Source organism: Trichechus manatus, unplaced genomic scaffold (assembly GCF_000243295.1).
Source record: "Trichechus manatus latirostris isolate Lorelei unplaced genomic scaffold, TriManLat1.0 scaffold00007, whole genome shotgun sequence".
Taxonomy (NCBI): Eukaryota; Metazoa; Chordata; class Mammalia; order Sirenia; family Trichechidae; genus Trichechus; species Trichechus manatus.
In genome coordinates, this window is record NW_004443943.1 from 4,961,468 (window position 1) to 4,987,854 (window position 26,387).

The 26,387-nt window shown below is 41.6% G+C and overlaps 1 protein-coding gene across 1 annotated transcript in view; it reads left to right on the top strand.

The window, feature by feature from the left end:
- The window catches only part of CCDC6 (coiled-coil domain containing 6), a 134,270-nt gene that overhangs the window by 94,844 nt on the left and 13,039 nt on the right, over positions 1–26,387 (top strand). The window contains exons 4-7 of the mRNA XM_004369865.2: positions 12,725–12,828; positions 14,891–15,051; positions 20,847–21,003; positions 24,066–24,166. Coding sequence (XP_004369922.1) covers positions 12,725–12,828; positions 14,891–15,051; positions 20,847–21,003; positions 24,066–24,166 — 523 coding nt within the window. The remainder of the gene's footprint in view (positions 1–12,724; positions 12,829–14,890; positions 15,052–20,846; positions 21,004–24,065; positions 24,167–26,387) is intronic.

A 26,387-nucleotide genomic window follows, 5' to 3' on the forward strand; every position in this document is an offset into this window, starting at 1 on the left:
TAGAATACAAGTTATCTGCTTCCAAAGGTACAATGGCAGAATGGGCACAAGCTAGACATTTCCATTACAAATGGGAGAAACTAGAGGAAAAGAAGTGATAACAGGCACCAAGCAAGTCAGCAGAACACATTACATTAGCACTCAAGGCTTTGAAAATAATCTTCTTTCTCTGAGACAATTTACACAATAGCCCTGCCCTCTAGCCTCTAGGTATTGGCCACAGTCTCTGGATTCTGAGTGGAGGCCCATCAGCCCTGGGCTTCAGCTCCACCTTCCAGGCCCACTGGGACAGCAACTCTGCTTCCTTGGCTTTAGGCACACCATTCTCCTAGTCCATGGGAGTGACAACTCCACCCTTAGAAACACCAGAGGCCATGGCTCCACCCTTTTAAACCCCTGAGGTCATGGCCGTACCTTTTGAGACCGAGACAGCTCAGCTTCTTGTGTCCCTTGTCTCTTCAGCTTCTGCTTCCTGTGGCCTCTAGGCCCTCATGCCCGCATCGCCCTGCTGGGGCAAGTGTTCCAAAGCTCTGTAGGTCCACCAGTATAAGTGCCCGGAGGCACCCCACTCCTCCAGAAAGCCTCGTGCACACAGGCACTCAGCTCCCTCGCTCCGTGTGTCGGCAAGCCTAGCTTCACTGATAGGTACCCAGAGGCACCCCACTCTGCCAGGAAGCCTCCTGCGCACAGGCACTCAGCTCTCTCACTCCGCGGGTCAGCTCCATTGCCGCCTCCCACTGGTCTCCTGGTTTCGCTGCTGTTGGTTCTCTGCTGCCGCCGCTTCTCTGCTGTTGCTGGTCCTCTGTCACTGCCGCATGTCTATCCATTCACGGTTTTAAAACCACTTCCACATTTTAGGTATCTGTTAGAGCAGCACCCCACTCTTGGTACCAAATGTCTTAGGCTGGGTTCTCTAGAGAAGCAAAACCAGTAAAGCGTATAAATATATATAGAGAGAGATTTATATCAAAGAAATAGCTCATGCAATTGTAGAGGCTAAAACGTCCCAAGTCCACAGATCAGGGTAGAGGCCTCTCCCAGTTCACGTAGCCGCAGAAGCTGGTAAACCCAAGGTCGGCAGGTCGGAGAGGGGCTCCCGCTCACAGGCTGTGAAGGTCAGTTCCAAGATCAGCAGACAAGACAATCAGGTTTCTCCTGATTCATGTAGCTGCAGGGGCTGGCGAACCCAAGGTCAGCAGGCTGGGGAACCGGACTCTTGCTTGCAGGCTGAGAAGTTCCACGAATTCTGAGATCAACAGGTAAGCTGCTAGCTCAAGTCCCACGAACCGGAGGTGAGACGACAAGAGGCAGCTGCTGAGTCTGGAACAAGCCAAAAACCTTGGCGAGGCGAGCAGGCAGAAGGTAACTGGCGGAAGTCAGAGAGATGAAACCGAGAGGGTGGTGAGCTGCCACAGGCCCCGCCTCCGCCAGTACCACTCAGCAGATTCCATCATGGGGGTGATCACAACATTATACAACTAAAACACGGAGAATAATGGTCTAGCCAAGTTGACTTACAATCTTAACCATCACAGGCACCTAGGTTGTTTCCATCTTTTCGCTATCATGAATAGTGCTGCAATGAACATGGGTGTGCATATATCTATTCGTGTGATGGCTCTTATTTCTCTAGGATATATCCCAAGGAGTGGGATTGCTGGATTGTATGGTACCTCCGTTTCTAGCCTTTGTAGGAAGTGTCAAATCCATTTTCAAAGTGGTTGTACCATTTTACATTCCCACCAGCAATGCATAAGTGTTCTAGTGTCTCCACAACCTCTCCAACATTTATTATTTTGTGTTTTTTGGATTAATGCTAGCTTTGTTGGGGTGAGATGATACCTCATTGTAGTTTTGATTTGCATTTCTGTAATGGCTAATGATTATGAGCATTTCCTCATGTATCTGTTAGGTGCCTGAATGTCTTTTTTGGTGAAGTGACTGTTCATATCCTTTGCCCATTTTTTAATTGGGTTATTTGTCTTTTTGTTGTTGAGGTTTTGCAGTATCTTATGGATTTTAGAGATCAGATGCTGATCGGATTTGTTGTAGCCAAAATTTTTTTCCCAGTCTGTAGGTTGTCTTTTTACTATTTTGATGAAGTCTTTTGATGAGCATAAGTGTTAGATTTTTAGGAGATACATATATATATACACACACGCACGTATGTATGTATTTTAATGAAGCAGGGAAATAGTATATTTTAAGTTCTGTCAGGAAGAAAAGAAAGTTTTAAGTTTCCAGCTTTTAGAGAAATGGTTTCCAATTAAGGATGCAAGATGGCCCTTCTGCGGTATTTGTGTAAAAGGTAATTCATTCAAAATAACAAACCAAACTGACATCACAACCAGTTCACATAAACAATTCTGAGGCTGCTTGTTTTAATACCTAAAATGACTAGCTCTTGTGAGTTACATGGATGGTCTGTGTGTGCTTGGGATGTATATGGAAATGAATGGAGTGGGTAGTGGCTTGTGTTCAGGTTTGCATCTGCAGTTAATTTTGTATTGCTGTGGAACAGGGTATTGCATAAATTCACAGGTAGTGTGACCTTACTGGGTCTTGTTAGAATTCCATTCATGCTAACAGTTGCCCTTGGAGATTTTAGCAGCAGGAAGAATTTGTCGTACTAGTTCTGGGTGATGTTGTTGTTAGGTGCTGTTGAATCGGCCCCTAACACATAGTGACCTCTTGCACAACGGAGTCTGACCATTGTGATCAGGTTTTCACTGGCTGATTTTCAGAAGTTGATTGCCAGGCCTTTCTTCCTAGCCTGTCTTAGTCTGGAAACAATACTGATACCTGCTCGGCGTCATAGCAACACGCAAGCCTCCACTGACAGATGAGATGCATTGGCCAGGAATTGAACCCAAGTCTCCTGCATAGCAAGTGAGAATTCTACCACTGAGCCACTGTGTGCTGTTTTGAAAGCACAAATAAAAACCATGTTCTATGAGGAATTGTTTGCATTGTTGTTGTTGTGTGCTATTGAGTGGATTTCGACTCATAGCGACCCTATAGGATAGAGTAGAATGGCCTCCTAGGTTCCTAGGCTGTCATCTTTACAGGAGCAGATCACCAGGTCTTTTCTCCTGTGAAGCAGCTGGTGGATTCAAACCTCCGACCTTTCAGTTAACAGCTGAGCACTTAACCATTGTGCTACCAGGGCTCCCCTAACTTGCACTAAGGAGATGCAATTTAGTGACCACCATGTGTGTTTTTCAGTTCATCTTCAAATTCTAATCTCAAACTATGGAAGTCTTGGAATCTTTTTTATTAAATGTTTGCATTATAAAATAATCTGTTGCTTTTTATTACTTCCATGGCTCTTTAAAGAAAATTTGGAAAACAGAAAAGTAGAAAAACGAAGGGAAAAAAATTATCTAGATTACAGTCCTGTCAAAACAACTGCTATTGATATTTTTCCTTCTTCCGCTTCCCCTGCTTCTCCTTTCTCCTCTTCCTCCTTTTATAGAGTATCTACAACTTGCTGTCCTGCTTTTTATTATTTTTTAATAAAACATCGTAACTTACGTTTGTACGTTTGGGCAAGTTGTATTGTGGCACAGCCAAACATAACCTTAGTAAACCCTGAAGTCTGCTTAATGGAAATTTGATTGTAGCAAATCCTTGAAGATGTTTGGATTGCTGGGGTACAAGAATCCTACTTACTGTGTATTCAGGAGACATGGAAAAGAAGCCGTATATACAGCTGAAAAATAAATGGGACTTGGTGCTTTGGAAGTATCCCTGAATGGTGCAAATGGTTAAGCACATGGCTGCTAAGCGAAAGGTTGGCAGTTCAAACCTACCCAGAGGTGCCTCAGAAGAAAGTCCTGGTGATCTGCTTCCAAAAGGTCACAGCCATGAAAACCATACGGAGCAGTTCTGCTCTACATGGGGTGGACCATGAGTCAGAATCAACTTGATGAGAGCTGGTTTGGTTCTGGTTTTGATTTTGGTTTGTGCCTTGGAAGTAGGCAAATTAGAGTCAAAACCTAGTACCCAAAAGAAGCTTCAGGAGACTCTCTTTTCAGTTGATTTGATTTGTTTTGCAATTTGGAAGCTGTCAGGATGTCATGAAGCAAACCGAGAGGTCCTGGCTCCAGTCCTGTGAAAGTAGACTCTGTCAGGGGACACAGATAAGTCTCCCTGCAGTATGTAAAAGAGGAAAAAAAAAAAAAAAAAACCCCCTGAATCCCCCATTTCAATTAAATACAAAACTTGACGTGTTCCATCTTGTCAGAGTTTGTAGCATCAGATAACACTTGCCACGTGGATCAGTTTGCACAGACGGTGTTGCATGATGGGAGGAGGAAAATCAAAATGTGTTTCCTGGGTAAAGTCAGAGGCACCTCATCACAATCTCACATTGTGTGTTACCTGGTCATGCACTTGAGGCAAGGGCTTTGCCTGTTACATTGAAGGGCGTTGGTGTTCTGCTGCAAGGGCAATGAAATCCAGAGAAATTGTACTGAGCACTTTCTAGGTACTTGTAATCTTGAAATGCATGAAGTCTCTTTATGACCAGAACAAGCATTTAGTTTATGACTCAGAAAAAGAGTTCTCTTTAGCACTTACAGCAAATGAATGAATGGCTAAATAAATTCAGCATATCTACGTAAGGAAGGAGCTCTGGTGGTGCAATGGTTAAGAGCTACGGCTGCTAACCAAAAGGTCAGCAGTTTGAATCCACCAGCCGCTCCTTGGAAACCCTATGGGGCAATTCTACTCTGTCCTATAGGGTCACTATGAGTCGGAATCGACTCGATGGCAGTAGGTTTTTTTTTTTTTAATGTAAGGAAGTGGGATGAATTTGGTAATGACTTAGAAAGAAATGATTTCTTTTATCAAGGAAACATCCATTTTGGATAAAGCACATCAAGAGAAGTTTCCCTAATGTTACTTTTTAAAACTTATTTGAGATAATGGACTCATGTTAGCAGCTAATGTGATAATATATTTGTGATAATTGTAGATGGGATTTCTTTCCCAAGGACTTTCTGTTAAGCTCTCGAAGCAGAAAAAGAATTTACACCCAATACTTTGAAACCTGTTTTCCATCAGTGATAATGATTTGGTAAAAGAATCCATTAGAATTATGAACCCAATAGTTAAATCTGAGTAAAGTTCAATATAATGAAAAATTTGGCGGTGCCCAAGTGGAAAAGTTTTGTCACCGGCATATACACCCTGGAGATTCTTTTGTCACTGATACGTTTGTGTAATATATTTTGGTAATATTGTGTTGATGTCAGAGTGATGAAAACATAAGTCCAGACCACTGAAATCTGAGTAATTACATTTGTGTCTGTTTCAAAAAACATTCTTCATTTCTCAGCATTATTGAACAGAAGCAAAATTTACTGCGCTGGTAAACTGTTGAAATAATGTCATTATAGTGTGACATTAATATTATTCTGAAGTTATGTCAATTTCAAAGAACTCATGTAATTTTAAGATTAGGTTACGAACACAAGTTTTGAGACAAAAAAGAGTATAGGCTCTAGTAAAGAGGGTTAACTCTGGACTATCTGGAAAATTTACCCATCCAGAACACAGATTTCTCGGAGTCTTCTGGATAACTAAGGTTTCACTGCCGTTTAACTTTCTGGGGGTTGATTAGCTCATTCTGTATTTTATATACGTAAATTAATACCCTAAATTAATGAATATACTACAGTTTAAATTATATTAGAAAACTCAGTTTTTAAAATTAGATTTTTTACTTAAAACTTTTTCTAATTATAAAAATTGTTCATTAGAAAATATGGGAGGGGCAGGAAAAATAGGAAGATAAATCGTTACCAATATTTTATCTAAGGGGCAAACCATATTTATCTTATGGTACAATTCTTTCTGATTTTTTTCACCTTTTATTATTATTTTTCTCTATCAATGTATTTCTGATACACATAGATAATTTTGACTCCCTAGACTTGGCGTAGCGATTCAGTCCTTGGCTGCTAACCGAAAGGTTGGTGGTTTGAAATTACCAGCTGCTCCACGAGAGAAAGATGTGGCAGTCTGCTTCTGTGAAGATTACAGCCTTGGAAACCCTTTGGGACAGTTCCGCTGTCCTACAGGGTCTCTCTGAGTCGGAATCGACTCGATGGCAGTGGGTTTAGACTTGAAAATGTCTGGCTTTTCTCCCTTTTCCTCTTGCACTTTAGGGACAGACATCCCTTCGCACTTTGTGTGGTCAGCGTTGTATGAGCCACGATGATGCCGTAGAACTTGTTCTGAATTCTGAAACCAGCAGCAGCTTGATTAATCACATAGGCATCTTGGGGGCTCTGTGATCTGTGAACACCTGTCTTAACTCAGCTGTAGCACAGATTGGCTGCTTGATTTCTTTTAAGAAAATATTTTCCAGAAGGCAAGGGTCAGATGTCTTCCAGCCTAGGAGGAGAATTGCTAGGGCTGAGCAAAATTCCCGGATTACCTGAGCAGATGCCAACAGAGGCAGTGCTGAGGTTTTACTTGGACTTGTCTCTGTTGTTTTAATTTGTGAAGGCTTTGACGTGGAGCGAGGACCATTGTGCATTGTTCTCAGCTATTTCCATGTCAGTTTCACATGATATATTTTAATAGCCCCTTATGAATCCTATTAATGACTTCTTTCCAAAGTATATGTAAAACCTTGATTAACTCTGATATATTTTGTTGTCTTTTGTGCTTGTGGTAGAAACAGAACTGTGTTCATTTTTCTGATTGTGATTTAGTCATTTTCCAGATACTATACTTTTAATTTTTCCAGGTGATTTTGATGACCCTAGGGTCAGCCTTCTGAACACTTGAACATCTATGGCATTATGTAATGAATTAATTAGAGATTGGGCTGAACTATTAATGACCTTCGGAGTCCCCGGGTAGTGCCATGGTTAACGTGCTCAGCTGCTAACTGAAAAACTGGAAGTTCAAATCCACCCAGAGGCACCTCAGAAGAAAGGCCTGGTGATCTGCTTTCCCTAAATCAGCCACTAAAAACCCTGTGGAGCACAGTTCTACTCATGAGTCGGAGTTGACTCAATGGCAGCTGTTTTTCGTTTTGTTTTCTTTCTTAATGGCCTTTAGACATAGAAGGTTTTGACCACAGAAAGGTTTTTTTGGGGTGGGGTGGTTTGTCTTAACCCTCACCATCTACTTAATTTCTTAGAATTTGCCCCTCTCCATTTAAAAAAAATCTGGTCAACTGAGAGTTTGGTTAACGTAGGTCTTAGAGTACTAAGCGTTGTCTTTCTTAAACACTAGGGACATTTCTTGTAATATCACCATCGTAAGTGCTTTTTACTGTATCTGTGTTCTATTTATATGGTAGCTTTTGTTTTGTGGGCTTTTCCTTCCTTTAGTGTGCTTAGCCCTGGTGGTGCAGTGGTTAAGCGTTAAGCTGCTACTCAGAAGGTTGGCAGTTTGAATCCACCAGCTGCTCCTTGGAAACCCTAGGGGGCAGTTCTAATTTGTCCTATAGGATCTGTATGAGTTGGAATTGACTTGACAGCAATGGGTTTGGGTTTTCTTTTAGTATGCTTGGACTAGTGAATGTTTGCTTTCCAAAATGTGGTTTTTAAGTCAGGTGTTTGGTTTCAAAATATATTTTCCCACAGAAGCCATGATAAAATGGTGGTTAGACTAAAACCTTTTAAAGTAGTTTGAAAAGATTCAGTAAAATCTCTCAAAATCCTATATCTGATCACAGTAGTTAAGCTAAAGTTCTCATCAGGCTTTTTTGCCAAGCACTGCTTTTCCCAACCCCCACCTAGCATTGTAACTGGTAACTAGGTGCCACTGAGTCTACCCCAACTCATGGCGACCCAGTGTGTGTCGGAGTAGAACAGTGCTCCGTAGGGGTTTCAGTGGCTTATTTTTCTAGAAGTAGGTCGCCAAACCTTTCTTGCGAGGTGCCTCTGGGTGGACTTGAACCTCCAACCTATCAGTTAGCAGCTGAATGCATTAACCATTTGCACCACCCAGGGCCTCCCTCCTCAGCACCATAATCTCCTTTAAATGGAAAATACAGTGAGAAAGAAATATGGTAGTGTTGGGAGCCACTGTCTCTGGTGCGCCTGCTTTTTCTGCTATTTTGGTGGTGGTCGGTGTCTGTTGAGAAGACAGCCAGGAGGGGCTGTGAATTCAAATGAGCCAGCTGTATTTTTTTACACTGTATATCCATTGGAGGAATACTATATTTATTTGGGGAACATGATAAAGAACTCTTCGTCTGATGTTAATTAACCTGCAATGAGAGAGCTAAAGAATATGACAGTTCATTGGGCTGACTTAATTACAAAGCAGGCTTTGAAATGAATATTCTATAAACTAGATATATTCATTGGCGCTGAGTGCTTGCAGAATACGCACAGTCAGAAGGAGCTTCGGTTAGCCTGAAAATTTGATGTTTCGTGATGGGTGGGTCAGTGCCTGCTGCATGAGGTTGGAATAGAAAGAGTGATCAGATATTTCTAAGAAGGAGATTGGCAAGAATATTACAGATACCACTGTAACAAAAGCAAGGTGTCACCGGGCTAATGTTTCCGTTCAAGCAAGAATTACTGACTTATTACCCTAGAAACTCAACATACACAGTCAGGGTTGAGGATTGATCGATGATCAGGACAATCCAAGCACTGAAAACCTGCTTCTGCCTCAGTTGGCAGGACTGGTGTATTTGATGTGGAATTAGGTGGGCAGTGGATGAGAGGGTGATAAAGAACTTGAGGGGAATTAATCAGGTGGCTTAGTATGATTTCCTCTAGTTTTGCTGTCCTTTGATGTCAGTGAGAGCGCCTCAGCAATGCTGAGAAGTTGAGGTTTTTGAAAAGGAAAAAACAAGACAAGACACTCTGCTCTTTCTAAGGCTTAAGATAATGTTGACTTCCATAGGACTGGCAGCCTATGTCATGAAATACCAGGGAATCCAGGCTGTTGAACTGGGGTCTGCTCTGTGTTGTCTGCTTTATGAAAATAAATCAGTAGAGCAAACTGGGTAAGCAAACCTAAGTTTCACAGCCAGGGAGCCCTGGATTTGCTAAGGTGAGCAGTAAACTGACAGCTGGCCAGCTCCACCAACAGATGCCAGCAAGAATCTGAGATTCATGTATGTTTTCAACCCTCATTTTCCTGCTCTCTCATCTCTTTCCTTACACACTCTCGAACTCCCTAAGGTATCCTTCATTCCCCACCATCATCTACCACCTACTCTGCCACCTCCAGGTATTGTTGGCAAAGGAAATCGGCTCACAAAGCGTAACATAATTTACCCCAACTCCAGTTTTCCTTCAAGATCCTCTGTACTTGGTTGGTGGTTGGACAGGACCTAGCTCTTTTGGCCATGATGGTGGCGAATATCCATTCCTATCCGGGTGGTATCACTTTGCCCAGATCACATCATCTCTCAGGCCAGTGCTTTCCTCAACTCTAAAACGAAAGTTGGATTTAGATGATCTCTCTTGTTGTGGCTAGTTCTAAATGTCTGTGACTGAACTGGCTGTGACTGAAGACAGCTGTCATCTTGAAATTGGGTAGCCCTGGAAGGGACCTCAGAGGTCATTTAGGCCAACCTTCTCATTTCACACATGAGGACATTGAGGCCCAGGGCAACCATGTGCCTAGTAAATTACACACGAGTAAAGACAGCTTCGTCTTGATTTTGCATAGCAGAATTATTGATTAGCATCTGATGTGGAGCCGACTCTAGGCAGTGAAGAGCGACGAACAACAGCTCCTCTAAAATTAAAAGTACTTGTAAGTAATTAAAAGTCATTGGGCCCCAGTTTCTCTGCCACACATCCTGCAAAAAGATGCCTTACTTCATTTCTCTTGCTTACCACGTAGCTCCTATAATGCTTTTAGCTTTTAGTTAAACACTGGAATAGGATCCTTAAAAGGTGAAAGCCTTGGAATTTGGTTTCTTCAAAGAAATGACTGTGAATTGTACTTCAAATGTTGGCCAGAAATGTCATGAGCCCAGAGAATCACAGAGTTCAATAGGAGTTCTATGAGGTGTTCCAGGATTTCCCCTCGTTGCTGCAGGGAGGAGCTATTTAACATTCTGAGGAGCATTTGAGAGTTAGCCTGCTCCCAACTTCCCAGCACAGAATACTTCTGACTTATTCTGACGACCTCCTTCCCTTTTGCCCTTGAATTGTTCTTCAGAGTCACATTCTATTATGCAAAGAAAATATTTTGAAGCTGTACTGTCAGTTGACTCTGATCTTGGCCCATTTACTTGTCAAATAAGCTCTTCGATATTTATGGGTGGCCTGTTATGTGTCAGGCACTGTTCTAGACACTGAGGATACACCAGTGACCCCTAGCCTCGGGGAACTTACATTCTAGCAAACTGAGCAGAAGTAAAGCAGATATTTGCAACGGTGATCATAGTAGCCAGCAAGTATTGCACGCTTACTAAGTGCCAGGCAGTTATCAATATTTTGCATGGCTTAACACATTTATGTTCACAATAACCCTGTGAGACAAACATTATTTTTTATCGTCCATTTTGCAGATGATGAAATTGTTTCTAGTCATTTTCCAAACATCTTCCATCTAGAGATTAGTGGAGCTGGGATTTGAACCCAGGCATTTGGCTGAAGCTCTGTGATCATAACCACTCTATTCTGCTGTCTTTCTGAGACAGAGAAGCGTAATTTACAGGGAGTCTAGTGGCTGGTGCTTTGCAAATGTACCTAATGGTATGGAGTTACTTTATTCAAATTGAGAGTTGTTTCTAAAGCTATTTTTAGGTATTGGAAGGAGAAAAGGAAAACTTAAGAGATTAATGTTGTCAGATGAGAACATTTTCTCCCATGTATTCTGGAGCTTTTATCCCCGTCAACTTAGGAGTGATCATTTATTATCTTTACATCATTCCCTCTCAAGTCTTGATTGTTTAGGTTCCAAGACAACTGATTTTATACATACTCGTTCTGGCTCAGACAAGGAACAAGTAGCTGCTTGCCTTCATAGACCTATCCTGTGCTGCTTGTGTGATTATGGACAGATCTTTTACCCTCTTTGGGTTCCTTAATGATCCTGAGGGGATTTGACATACCGATCATTTGTAGGGGTTGGAATTTGTGCTGTTTTTGCATGAATACTAAACTGTGAGAGATGTTTCAGAAAGGAGAATGTTCATTTTGGTGTAAAAAAAAAAAAACCGCACAGGCCACAACATGGATAAACTTCGAAAACATGCTGAGCAAAGTCAGTCAGTTACAAGAGGACAAATACTGTATGATCTCATTTATTTGAAATAAGCAAATATAGGAACCAAAGATTACTAGTGGTTACCAGGGGTGGGAGGGAGTGGGAGAAGGGGGTTTGTGCTTAGGGGACATTGAGGTTATGTTAATGGGGGTTGGAATGATTTGCAAGAAGATAGCGAGGATGGTTATACAACTTGAAGAATATAATCCATCTTACTGAATTGTACATGTAGAAATTATTGAGATGGCATATGTTTTATTGCGTATATTTTCACAATAAAATTAAAAAATAAATAAGACTGTACTTTGGTGTTGTTGCCTAATGTTTGATGCTTTGTTTAAAAGACTATACTTTTACATGGTGTTGGTCCAACCTTACTGTATATACAAGGGATCTCTGATCACAGAGGAGCTTGCCCATATGACCATTAGGGACATGTGAAATCTGCCATTTTGGCATCTTTGCGGCTGTGTAATTAATAATTTGTTGACCTAACAATTTGTTGAATGTTTGAGAAGGTAAACTACCATTGATTGAAGAGGCACTATGGGGACAGGAACAGAGCCTTTCTCTCTTTTTTTATAATTTCCTTTTACAATTATATTTCAAATATATAGACAAGTACAGAAAATGAAATAACACATTCACTCTACCTGTTGCTATGAAATCTGTTTATTATTGTATTTACTCTTACCAGTCCTATTTTTCTTCACTATCACTTTTCATCCTCTATCAAAGTATGTAATTTACTTGCTTTGTTTACTCTCTTGACCCCACTAGAACATAAGTTGCATGAAAGTAGAAATTCCTAATTCTTTGCTTCACCATTACATCCCTGTTATCCACTGCCTGGCATTGTTCTCAGAATTTATTCAGTATTGCTTGGTATTGATCAATTAAATGATTTTTTTCCACGATTGCTTCTTTTTATGAAATAGAATGCAGTTTCGGGCTCCCTCCCCAAATCAAATATCCCTTCTTCCTTACAGCCCAGTATTGTGAATTGGTTGTTTATAATTTTTATGCATGTTTCTGTATTTTACTACATATTTATGTGCATCCATTAACCAGTATGTAGACTTGTTTTCAGGTGCTTATGAGTTATAAAAATGTTAACATATCCTTTCTGGTTTGATGTGGAATATTTGAATACACATAGGACTAAGGGGACAAACCCAGATACATTTTGATATGACTAGTGTACAGAAATTCCGCAGATTCTCTTCAAGGAAGACGTTCTATGTGTCTTGAATAAATGCAGAAACAAGAAGTGTGATTCATGTTCCACACAACAATTAAGCGTTAACATCTAAGAATGAATGAATGAATCTGTCTTGGTTTTCTGAATTAAAGCTTAGGAACTAGAGGCAGTTAATGTGTCTGCGCCAGAAAACTGGCCACTTCTTTGCAGTTTTCTCTAAGTGTGGAGGTCCTAGTTGCTCAATCAAAAAATCTAATTACCAGAGTTTAAGTGGCTTATGATTCTCAGTAAAACTATTTTTTTTCCTTCCTTTAGTTGAGACGAGAGAAGATTGACCTTGAAAATACATTGGAACAAGAACAAGAAGCACTAGTTAATCGTCTCTGGAAAAGGATGGATAAACTGGAAGCTGAAAAGCGGTTTGTTTAGTCTTCCTGTTCCATACCGAGGGTGTGTGTGGGGTGTGTGTGTATCTGTCTAGGGTACTGTTCTGGATGTGACCGTGGGATAACAACAGGTGACCAATGGGACATTTTAATTCCTTGCTTGATGCACATCATTTTAATTTGCTAATGGAAAAAGAATGTTGAAAGGTTTCTGGAATATTCCCACGTTGGCCGTCTGTTTTCTTCTCCATTTTACTATCCCAGTAGGATATCTTTTTCATTTGCTGTTACAAGCCTATGATGAAATTAGTCATGGGTGCTGTTGTTTACCTTTAAATTGTTCGGAATGATGGCTGCAGTTTTAACTTTATTGAACTGGCTTCCTCAGTTGTTTTCCAAAGTACTTAGGATGTACTGTGTTAATTATTACGTGTCTCTGAAATTTACTTCATTAGGGAGCTTGAGACTTTAATGGAAAAATAGCTATCTATTTGTTTTTAGAACTTTCTGTAAAGAAATACTTGTACATATTTTTAAGATTAAGATTCCTTGAATTAAATGATATACATGGATGTGACATGTCATTCAGTTCTAACAAGCAAACATTTCTTGAACCCCTTTGTGCGAGATCCTATCAGATCTTTATTTTAAAGCACTGCGTGCTTTGGGAGTGGTGGGGCAAGACTTTTAAGAATGGCAGGTAGGTTCTGTATGTGGAATGTGTATGTGGGTGAAAAGGTGAGTTTCGTGAAAATGTGTATCAATACACTGACCAAGGGTTTTTTGCTGGTTAACCGAAGTTCTTCTGCCATATGTTTGGCTTAGATGAATGTCAGTTAATTGTTTTGAGTTCCTCTCTAGATCTGCAAAATATAGACATACCATATAGCTTGAAGAACAGTGAACATTAGAGATATATCTACAGGGGAATATTCAAGCCATAATTGAATCAGCTAGGCTCTGCATTACTGTAGTGGTAGTAATAGTAGAATTATAAAAAATTATTTAATACAATAAATATAGAAACCACTATAATCTTTAACCTACCAATTTTTTCAGTAGTGACAGGCGTGGAGTTAATTCACAGGTTGGCCCTGGGCAAACTCAGATGTAAAGAGTTAAAAACAAAACAAAACCAAAGAACCTGACAACTTGTAGAAGGGAACAGAGATCTGTTCCTTTGCAGAATGCTGTTGGAGGCCTTACCTATATTAGTATCAAATTATCAGGTTGAAACAATATGAAATCGTCATTCTGTGGGTCAAAAGCTGTTGAGCATTGGCACTTTCACATGATTCAACCTAATACTGACAACTGGTGGTGCCACCTTCTCTCCCAGAGTGACTTCTGCTACAGCCAGAAGCAAAGGGCCCTCAGTCAATGCATGCCCTTGGGACCTGTTTTCCAAGAGGGGATTTTAGAAGTTGAGTCTCTTCTCTCACTGTAGTAACTAAATCTTTATGTGACTGCCACCTCCAACCTCTAAGGACGTTCACAGTCATTGAGTTGATTTCAACTCAGGACGACCCCATGTGTGTCAGAGTAGAAAACCATAGAATTTTCAATGGCTGTGATCTTTTGGAAGAAGATTGCCAGGCTTTTCTTCCAAAGCACCTTTGGGTGGATTTGAGCCACTAACTGCTTGCTGAGTTAGTAGCCAAGCACTTAACTGTTTGCACCACCCAGGGACTCTGACATTTAAAGTAGGTAGGTCATGAGTTCCAACCAAAAGTGTTGAGAGAGAGGAATTCCTTACCCTAAAACCAACATGCTGAACATTTAGTCAGCAGATAATTCTGAGAGCCTACTGTATACCAGGGATAATAACCGGTACCAAATATTAAAGGTACAATTAACAGTGGTCATTTAAAAGCAAAAAAAGAAGAAAAAGAGGGTGAATCTTTTAATTCTGTCCTTTGATCCAAGATACCAGGTAAGGGCAACCAGAAATTGATGTAAAACAGGAAGAAGAGTTAAGCTGCCTTGTGGATTCTGGCAATTAGCAGGAGCTTGCTTTTAAAACAAACTCTCCAGCTAGTATTTTATCTTTTAAAGGCAAACTTTTTTATTGTTGGAATTTTTCTTTTCAATGAAGAATCCTGCAGGAGAAATTAGACCAGCCTGTCTCTGCTCCACCATCACCCAGAGATATCTCCATGGAGATTGACTCGCCAGAAAACATGATGCGCCACATCAGGTTCTTAAAGAATGAAGTGGAGAGGCTGAAGAAGCAACTGAGAGCTGCTCAGTTACAGCGTACGTAGCCCCTGGTTTCATTGGTCTTGTGATACAGAACCAAACGCAAGATATTACTGATATTTACCTTTGACTTTGCATTAATCAAATCCACATTGTATTTTATCACAGATTACATGTTTACATAAATCTATATATGCTATCATAAATTGTGTCGTTGTAAGCCACAAAGTTTGTAATAGTTTGTTACAGCGGCTGTGGGAAACTAGTACGCTGTTTTTTTTAAAGGTTCCATAGATAATCTTTTTTTTTTCCAAAAAGTCTGACGTATTTATTACTGAACCCACTTTTTAATGCAGAAGCATAAAAACAAGGGAAGAAATCAGAATTTTCCCAATAGAACATGTTCCGTTGTTCATATAGTGGCGAAATTTTCAGCTTAATATGGTAAGATGCTAGTGAGCCTGATAGAGCACTAATCTGTATACCATCACATGTGCGACTCCTTAACAGATCCAGCTTCCTTCTTCTCCAGGGTCTCTTCTTGGAGTTGTAGTTGGATTTTATTACCAGTTTTCATTCAAACCCACTGGGGAATGAGACAATTTTGCTTTTGTTTCTTGGCCCGGGATCTCTTGATTCTAAAAGTCTTGTGAGAAGACATGGCAGGGATGGAAGTTGGCTGCACACAGCTTAATGACAGAGAAAGGGAGAGGGACTCCACAGAGGATCTTGATGTGTCATCCCAGATGCACCACTGGATTAGAACGTGCAGTGTACCTCAGAGAAGAAAATCTGAAGACAAGAACTACTGATAATTTAAATTATGTTCTGCTTGAGCCAGCAGTTCCGCTTCCTGGAGTTTGTCCTGAAGGTGTTCTTGGACAGACATGAAACGTGTGTACAGGGATTTTTTTTTTTTTTTTTGCACTTTTTTGTTGAGGTAAAATTAACCATTAACGATTTTAAAGTGTCCAATTCTGTGGGATTTAGTACATTCACAGTGTTGTGCTGCTTTTTAGTTCTAAGACATTTTCATCACTCCAGAAAGAAATCCTGTACCCAGTAAACAATCTTGAAGTAAATGATTTTATTATTATTGGAGTAGATGATGTATAATAGTAGGGCAGGGCAAATAGTTTAAAATAGTTTTAGACCATAATTCTAATAATTTCAGGAGGGTCCAGAGATCAGAGGTAATATTTTTAATATCCCCTTCCAACCCCCATATTGATGTCTAGGACTATGCTAACAAGAACATTGTGGGAGCCTTCAATGCACTTTTGGGGAATTAAGGCAGAGAGTAAAGTGTTTACCTTCTCGACTATTAAATTTAGCTCCAGCTGACATTTATTCTGGTACTTGAAGAATAAATACTTTAGAAATTTATACTTACTATTTTGGGAAAAGCCAGGACGTTGAGTTGGAAATCAAAGGAACTAGATTTCTGAATACTTGATTAGGTCTCTGTGTGTTTTCTTGGATCTCTCTTATATTTGCTTTTTACGCCATTGAAATTTATATATATTTTTTGAACAGACAGAATCGACTCAACGGCAACAGGTTTGAACAGATAATACAGTGAAAGGTTTGCAGTGAAAAATAAGTCTCCCTCTTACCCTGCTCCCCAGCCAACCACAATTACAAATTTTTTATATATTCTTCAAGATACATATATGTGTGTGTATAGTAGCACAGTGAACATACTTTTTTACACCTTTCTATTTTTACTTATTGTATCTTGAAGTTTTTTCTCTGGTGGTGCAGTGGCTAAGCACTGCTAATTGAAAGGTCAGAGGTCTGAACCTACCAGCTGCTCTGTGGGAGAAAGATGTGGCAAGCTATTTTTGTAAAGATTACAGCCTTAGAAGCCCATGGGGCAGTTCTGCTCTATCCTATAGGGTTGCTGTGAGTTGATCGACTGGACAGCACACACCACCACCACCACCAACACATACAGAGTTGCCTTACTCCCATTTTTAAATGCTGCATAGTATTCAATCATGGATAGGCCATAGTTTATTTAACTAGTCCCATACTGAGGGACCTTTTTAGGTGGTTTTCGGAACTTTTGCTATGTCAAAAAATGCTACAGTGAACATCTCCATACACACATTTGACGTCTGTGCAAGAACACCCTCAGGATAAATTCCAGGAAGTGAAATTGCTGGGTCAAGCAGAATGTTCATTTAAAATGTCAGTAGTTATCTTTAGATGTTCCTCTCTGAAGTTCATTGCACGTTCTAGTCCAGTGGTGCATCAGGATCGTCTGTGTAACCTTTAAAATAATAGTCTATTAGTGTCTTATGACGGCTGTAACAAATTTATCACAAACTTAGTGGCTTTAAACAACACAAATGTATTATCTGAGAGTTCTGGAGGTCAGAAGTCCAAAATGGGTCTCACTGTGCTGTAATCAAGGTGTTGGCAGGACTGTTCCCTTCTGGAAGGTTCTGGGGGGAGAATCCATTTTCTTGGCTTTTTCCAGCCTATAGAAACCACGTGCATTTCTTGGCTCTTGACCGCTTCCTCCTGTCTGTTTCTGTGGTCACATCTCCTTTCCACCCTGACTGTCCTTCTTCGTATAAGCACCCTTGTGATTGTATTTGGCAGGTTAATCTCCCCATCTCAAGGTCCTTAACTTAATAAAACTGCAGCGTGCCTTTATCCGTGGAAGGCAACGTATTAACAGATTTCAGAGATTTAGGATGTGGATGTTTTGGGGAGGCCATTATTCTGTCCATCTCATATTTCTTATTCCAAGGGTGGTTTATTCCAGGGGTAGAGCCTGGTCCTTCGTATTTGTTTTTAGTATAGGCAATTCTGATGTGTATCCTGAGTTGAAAACCGCTGTATGTATTCCAGGAAAACAGATGAGATAAGGTGTTCTTAAATAACTATTTAAGGTGTTTTTGAGTTTTTGCTGTGTTGGGCAGGCAGATTTATTTTAGCACCATTCTGAACTCTTGTTGGTGCCACTGGTTTGTGTTTTTCTTCCTCATATAGACTTGCCTTGTTGTGCCCCAAGCAAAATTTTTAGAAGAAACTTGGAAAGAGGTGTTCATTCCCACTGTTTCCTCTCCATTGCACTATGAAGGGACTACAGATACCAACAGAGGCACCCATAAGTGGTATTTTGATTCTGTGAGGACAGAGAATGAGCTGATCTGAAGCAACAGTGAATGGCACTTAGCTGCTTCCTGTGGTTTGGATTGGGTTTAGAGGGTGACTTGACTTTCTTGCGTATCCGTGTGCCGCATCCTCCTTAGCTCCAGTGACCCTCGGCAACCTTGGATGCAGCTGTGGCAGTTGGTCCCCCAACCTCCAAGCCCAAGTATGTCTGAACCTGATCCTCTCTTCAGGCGTTCGCAAGTCTGGCCGAACATTGGAATCACTGGAGGAGCTTTTAACATACCAGTGCCGAGGCCTCATCCTCAGGGATGCTGATTTAATCTGTCTGGAGTGGGGCCTGCATTGCTGTTTTCTGACCAAACATTTGAAGGGGAATGCAAAATGTAAAGGCCGCCTTTGGGTCATCGGGGAACCACTCTTTGGGGTCTGTCTGAAAGTCATCCTCAGTTGCTACTGTCTTTGACTGCATGTTGTGAGATGGCCGATGAGGAGGGGAATGTAAGTGGGAGCCCCTAAGTACTAGCAAGCCTTGTTTGAGAGAAGGTAGGAGGCTGACAGGCTAGTAGGCTGGTCTCTGATGTGGCTTGAAATGATCAGATGTGGAGGTGTGTCAGCAGGGGGCACTCAAGGTATGCCAAGGTGCAGCCATCTGAACCCGAGTCTGAAACACCTGGAGGTGTGGGACTTGGTGCCTTCTTTCTGCTTCCAGCTTCTGTGTTCATTGCTGAACTACCAGGAAATCTTCCAGGCATCTATCGGGACGACTTTCTTGTCTATAGATTTTTGTTTAAGGATCCCCTGCTGATTCCCCAGACATTAAAGTATTGCCATTTTCTTTGAAAGATAAAGAAAGTATGACTCTTGGAGACTCATGAATCCTCAGTTCAGAATCTTTCCTATGTATGGAAAAGAAGGGCAACTTGCTCTGATACTCCCCCTCTGGTTCTAGAAACACTATTCCAAGGGGGAAGGAGGGGGAACAATCTAGTGCTTCTTAGAGCTACTGGGAAATTCTGCATGCTTGCATATTTGGGATGAAATAATTTAAATCATTTATATTAAAAGTGTATTTTGTAAATATTTTCCCAGCATGCCTTCAATTAAAGAGATTTTTTTGCATCTGGATTAGCCAGCAGGGTTTCTGGCTGTATTGAAAACTGAGGGATTTAGTGTTTTGTACACATAATAGTGTTTAATAATTTTGGCATTTTTGTTTGAATTTCTAAAATGAACATATTTGAGAACTTTTATACGTTCTTTAACGATGCTGCCTTGGAAATCATTGAGTATTATCAAAAGATATTATTTGGTAAACAGCAAACCTTCACAGAGTTGTTCATAACTAACTGTAGCTGTAACTAATTTGATGGCCGTTGGGAGTTCTAGAAGGGTCGTTTTGTGGGAGAGCAATGGTTAACATGACCTTCAGCTCCTTCTTTCTTAAACTTCTTTCTTCAGTACGGAGCAATGGCCTGTAGGGCTCCTTCTTGGTTAGACACGGTCATGGCCACTGTGAATCTGGTTATTTTTTTAGAAAAGAGAAGCATATGGAAATTTTACTTTTCCCAGGTTCATTGGCTGAGACAGGGAAAAGGGAGGAATTAAGTAGATGGGTAGACACCGAGTTTTGTATTTATATTATTTTGGTGACTAGCAGCAACAGATTCTGTGAGGGTAAACTAGAAATGGAGGGGCCATATTTTGCAATTTATTGGAAGACTGCTGGAATATGCCACAGAATCCTAGAAAGACAACCTCAGATAGGCAGGGGCTATAATCAACCAGAAATCAAACTCGTTGCCTTCGAGTTGATTCTGACTCATAACGACCCTATAGGAAAGAATAGAACTGCCCCTCCGGAGAACTCAGCAGAAGGAGATTTTAGAGGCTCATGGAGATGTCAGCTCCACATTTCAGATTTCTGGGAGAGAGAATCCAACTGGCTCAGCCTCTGTCCAGAGCCTAGCACAGGGGTCATCAGCCCTGACCTGGGAGACAGATGCTATAGTAGAAACCTGGTTATATGGGGGCAGCTCCTGAGCAAGGAGTATTTGTCATGAGCCAGGCACTGTGCCAAGAGGTGTTGGCTGTACAGGTCTTCACCTACTGCCAGGCTCAGAAGAGCTGTAAATGAGTTAAGGGAACAGAGGATCGTGTGCACACCAAAAATTGTCTGTCTAAGGTTTTCTCGCTTACTATGTCAATTCCTATTATTATAAAAACAATACCATTCTGGAGAGTGGTCTTCTAGCACAGGGTTCTGAGTGTGCTTCCAGCACTGTGCAAGGTGAAGGTGCTAACAAGTGTGACAAGCTCCCACAGAGCACTTGACCATGTTGTATCTGGAGTTGAGGGGCAAGAGAACTGGTGCCTTCAGGGGAGACTGTGGGCAGAATCTGTGTCCCCGACTTGGCTCCCTCGCTTCCAGCTCCAGCACGTGGAGCTCTAGTAGCTGCCACATCCAAACTTAGCTACAGTTCCACGGATTCCTCTTCCACTTAAAACACGTTGGAATACAAGCGAGTGGGAGAGAAGATGCCTAACCTCACCGACTTCTATGTCTTTTTCTAAATGCAAGTCACTGGTAAACTTTGATCCTTGGGGGGCACCTGAAATCCAGATCGCATGTACCTGTGTGTGAGAACTACTGCCGTCTTCTTTTTTTTTAAGATTTGGGAATGAGTGCAAGGAGCTTGGTTTAATGGAGAGCTCTGGCTTTTCAGATTCAGAGAAAATGGCACAGTATCTGGAGGAGGAACGCCACATGAGGGAAGAGAACTTGAGGCTGCAGAGGAAGCTGCAGAGGGAGATGGAGAGAAGAGAAGCCCTCTGTCGACAGCTCTCTGAGAGCGAGTCCAGCTTAGAAATGGATGATGAGAGGTATGTGCGTGTCTTCTGAGCCTGGTAGATAAACCCTGCCCCAGGAGGCCTCTCCACATCCTGGTAGATGTGGAGAGAGGCAGCTTACATGTTTTATTCATTGTGACGTTGAACACCACCACATTAAACTAGATGCTGAGAATGGAACAAGTAAAGAAGACTGAACGTTCTCCTTAAACACAGAAGAAGGGAAAAGAATCGCCTTTCCAAGATTACTTGGTGGTGAGAGAAATGGAGGCAGGGTTATGGATAGAGAGGCAGAGTTTGCATTTGTTGAATTCTTCTAATCTTGGTTAAAGCACGGGAAGCATCCTAACTCATAGATGTGGAAAAGTAAGCTTTGGTGGAGCCTGAGGAGACAAATGCATACACGTGTTGAAAGAACCAGCAGGAGAAAGGTGGTGGTTGTTGAAATACTGAGACCTTACCTTAACACACTTGATAACTTTTGAGCCTTTTTGCAGCTGCTTTGAAAAAATAAATGCAGTGCATTCATGTGCTCAAGCCTCAGCATCAAGCTCTCTCATTGTCCCACTGGGGAACAGGCTGAAATAAGAGTGTCATCTGTAGGTTAAATGGGGGAAATGGTCTCAACATTTGTTTCTCATTTAGATCTTCCTTCCCTTGTTCCCTCCCTCCTTCTTTACTCCCTTCTCCCTCCCTCCCTCCTTCCTTTTATAAAACTATCACCCTTAAGTTCCAAATTTCACTGATGGGTTTCTGAGAGCTTCCCATTCTCTCTAAAGTCCTTATCCTTTGAAAAGCATATCACTAAAAACATTGCCTGGAACACTAAATAACTACTTTTTCAGATGTGGAGAACTGCTTTTTAAATTAATTAATTTAATGGAGCAGACCCATGTTAACATACATGACCCCTATAACCATTTTAGGTAAATACCATCTAAACTCTGAGGGACAAGTTCTTCTTGGTGACAATACTGAGACGGCTTCAGACTGCCTTTTGTAGGTCAGATTCTTCCAGGTAGAGTACAGCTGCCCAGTTATTACTTCTCCTCTCCCTACATGGAATGATGATGTCACACTTGGGAGAAATAAAATAGTCTGATACTTAGCTGTCTGCAAGTGTATTTATTCTTCCCTTAAAGACAAAGAGCCAGTCTTAGCTGCCTAGTTGGATATAGAAAATAAGGAACAGTCCAGCATGGTGCTACCATGTGGGCTGCTTTAAAGATCGTAGGAGGAATGAATGGCGGGGTTAAAGCGCTCGGCTGCTAACTGAAAGGTCGGTAGTTTGAACCCACCAGCCACTCAGTGGGAGAAAGATGTGGCAGTTTGCTCCTGTAAAGATTTATGGCCTTGGAAACCCTATGGGGCAATTCTACTCTGTCCTGTAGGGTCGCTGTGAGTCAGAATTGACTCAGTGACAGTGGGTTTGGTTTTTTTTATCTATTTGAGCTGAGGGCAGTGTTGATTCAGTGGTAGAATTGTCGTCTTCCATGCAGGAGACCTGGGCTGGATTTCCAGCCAGTGCACCTCACACGCAGCCACCAGCCATCCGTCAGTGGAGGCTTGTGTATTGCTATGATGTCGAACAGGTTTCAGCAGACTTACTGGACTAAGCATAGGAAGGAAGGCCCAGCAATCTACTTTTGAAAATCAGCCAATGAAAACCCTATGGATCACAAAGATTCGATCTACAAGTGATTGTGGGGTGACACAAGACTAGGCAGAGTTTTGTTCCATTGTGCATGGGGTCGCCATGAGTTGGGGCTGACTCGACAGCAACGAACAACAACAACGACGTCTAGTTGAGAGAGGCATGTCAGATTAGCAAGCCAGAATTTGTTCCAGTTGAATAAACCTGAGTAGAAGGTGGTGGCGTTAAAGTTCCTCGTGTGAACTGATGGCGTGGCAGGGCTGAGGCCTTGTGGGATGATGATGCATGTACATGGGAGCATTCCTTCCTTGGGTTGATTACAAAGTCTCTTAAGCAGAAATTTCTCCTAGGCAGCATTGTGTGTCCAGTTTACAAAGTGAAGGCTGAAGTTCATGATGATCACCCTTTAGCATTCTCAGGTCCCATGTGACTTCTGGATCTAGGAAGAAGCTAGCATCAGCATGGTGTGTCTCAGTGGGGCCCTGGAATAAAGCTCTGTACCCGTGTCTTTTATTATATCCTGATGTAAGTAGGGAGCCTTGGTGGTATAGTGGTTAAGAGAAACAGCTGCTAACCAAAAGATCAGCAGTTCAAATCCACCAGCCACTCCTTGGAAACCCTATGGGGCAGTTCTACCCTGTCCTATAGGGTTGCTATGAGTTGCAATCAACTCTACATCAAGGGGTTTTTTAATGTAATTAGGATGTAATTGTTACATCCTAATATAATGGTGGCACAGTGGTTAAGTGCTTGGCTGCTAACCAAAGGGTTGGTGTTACAAACCCACCAGCTTTTCCGCAGGAGAAAGATATGACAGCCTGCATCTGTAAAGATTACAGCCTTGGAAACCCTATGAGGCAGTTCTACTCTGTCCTGTAGGGTCGCTGTGAGTCAGAATCGGCTCAACGGCAGTGGGTTTGGTTTTGATTTTTTTAATGTGATAATATGGTAACCAAGATTTGCCTTGTAAACAGTGGACATTCAGCTCATGGGGATAGGTATTGTTAGGCTTTAATTGGATGACATAAATCCCAGTGGGCTTGTCTGTTTTGAGTTTCAAATAACAAGTTCAATGTAGCTACTGAAACGTGGCCACCCTTGTAATTCTCGGGACCGTGGAGGTGAATTTCTTCATAGCTGCTGTGTGATGGAGGAAAGGCGGGTCCTCTCTGCTGTATATAGCACAGCTGTCAACAGGACTCCATCCTGAGCTAAAACATCCTTGATTCCTTAACCTGTGCCCTGTGGAGGGAGCCATGCCAAACAGCGGAGCAGCATTAACTTGGGAATCCGTGTTTATAAATCTTCCCTAGCTACAGCACCACTCTAAACAATCAGGATTTTGACCTCATGATGTGAACCCCAAACATTTTCTCTAGGACGCTCTCTTAACTACTTAAACACAGGCAGTTCTGATCATGTCCTCCTGTTTTCCTCTTAGGTATTTTAATGAGATGTCTGCTCAAGGACTAAGACCTCGCACTGTGTCCAGCCCAATCCCTTACACGCCTTCTCCGAGTTCCAGCAGGCCTATTTCACCTGGTGAGTATATGTTCTCAGCTTCTTCTGTGACTGGGTTTCTGGTAAGTTTAATAGGCAACCCTGAATATGTTCCCTTCCAGCAGAAAAAATCTTACAAACAGAGATAATGGTCACATATCTTTCAAAAACATCAAAAAACAAATCATTACCAAGACTAGCAGTCTTAGTCTTGAAAATTTTGAGCATATATAGTGTAGTGCCAGCTGGTGTCTTTCTTCAATTTTTTTGTTTTTAAATGGCAAAGGAATGTGACTCCAAAGAAGGCTTTTTAAAAAGAAGACTGTCTTCAACTATGATTTTAAGAGCCAATGGACTGATGAAAAATCTTGGGTAGATTTTTGAGATGCGTCCTAACACGTCTTTGATGTGTTCTTTTTCTGTGTTTCATGTACACTATCTCATTTTATCTTCCGAATAATTACCACAGGCATCGTTTTTCCCATGTCAGAATTGAGGAAGAAATGACTCGAAGGGTCAGTAACAAGACAGGGCCTTTGTCCCCAGCGCCTGTGTTCTTTCTAGCACGAGCTGCTTCCTGGTAGTTCCAGCAATCTGTGAGTGAAACTCAGCCTCAGTAGGCAGGCAGGCAGGCAGTACAAGAAGGAACTTTTGTCAGGCAGTCTGCTTCTTGCTTTGCTCCTTGGAAGCCTTTCCCTCAAAGGCACGCTTGTCTTCATCTGACCCCAAAAACACCCTCCCTGGGAGCTCTGGCTCGGTGCCAGCATAGTGTGGGGTCTTGTGGGGCTCTTGGGCCAGGAGGGCAAGTAAATGATCCAGCAAGGGAAAAAGAGGAAGCAGAGGGGGTGGAGACAAGTGGAGTTGAGGGAGGAAAGAAAAGGTAGTGGGCCAAAGGAGAGCGTCTTGTGACTGAAGTGACGAGGCTGGCTTTCTTGTGCTTGCTGGTAAACAGATTTTGTACAGAGTGGGGTGGGTGGAGGGGGACTCTCACAGAAGAATAGAGGGAGGTGACTGCTCTGAAGGGTGGCAGCATAGAGGCTTCATCGTTTTGAAACATAAAGCAGCTTAATATTGGAGCGACCTCTCATTTTGTCTGTGATATTAACAGGAACGCCCTTTAAGTTGATGAAGGGAAATGCCATAGATAAAGGCTGAGATAGAAATGGCTGGGCTTTGTGAATTTAGGGTTTAGCCCAGCACTGTGCCTCCATGACTTTTTTTTTCTTTTTTCTAAAGAGGAAAAGAAATCCAAAGATGGAAAGTCCAGCACAAAGCACAGTAGCTTTTGTACACTTCAGGCCACTGTGCTCGCTGGCGTAAGGCAGGGGTAAACGGGCTGTTGCAAACCAAAAGAACTTTCTAACATGGATCAGTGGTGCCATCACCACCCTTTGTTCCTGAGTCTGTAGCCTTAAGTCTCTCCAAAAGCTGCTCTTTCTAGCTGCTTCTCAGTTTTCCCAAAATACCACTTGGAGTTTCATTACCCTGATAAAGATCTTCCTTTGCCTTCTGATTGATTAATGTAAAAGGAAGGTGTGGGGCAGGAAGAAACAAAGTGGATGGTTGTTTTTGTAGTTAATGGTGGTGCTGATTCATGTTAAATACAATTTAATACCCTGTTTGGTTTATTCAGACCTACATAAATCTTTGCCAGTACCAGCTGCTGTCAGATCGATACTGATTTATGGCAACCCCAAGCGTGTCAGAGTAGAACTGTGCTCCATAGGGTTTGCAGTGCCAATTTTTGGGAAGTAGATTGCCAGGCTTTTCTTTTGAGACACCTCTGAGTGGACTCAAACGTCTCTCACCTTTTGGTTAGCAACTGAGATGTTAACTGTTTGCACCACCCAGGGACTCCAAAGAAATCTTTGTTGTCGCTGTTAGTTGCTGTCAAGTTGGCTCCAACTCATGGCGACCTTAGTATAACAAAGAGAAATGTTGCCAAGTCCCACGCCATCTTCATGATTTTAGTGATCGTTGGTAAAGAACTCTTCAGAGGCGTGTAATTTTCAGTTGGTTAAATATGATGTTGTGGACACTGAAAAAATAAAAAATAAAAACAAAACAAAACTGAACATCACACCTTGGTTTGGATTATTACTTATAACAAGTGTCTGCAAGAAAATCTTACTCCATTTCCATAATTTTGACTTGGATTGCACCTTCTCCCATAGTAGAACCTACTTCGAGTGTGTGGGGTGCGTGTATGTACAAGTTGTTGTTTTTCTTTAAAATGTGTAATAAGTAACACCTATGTACCTTT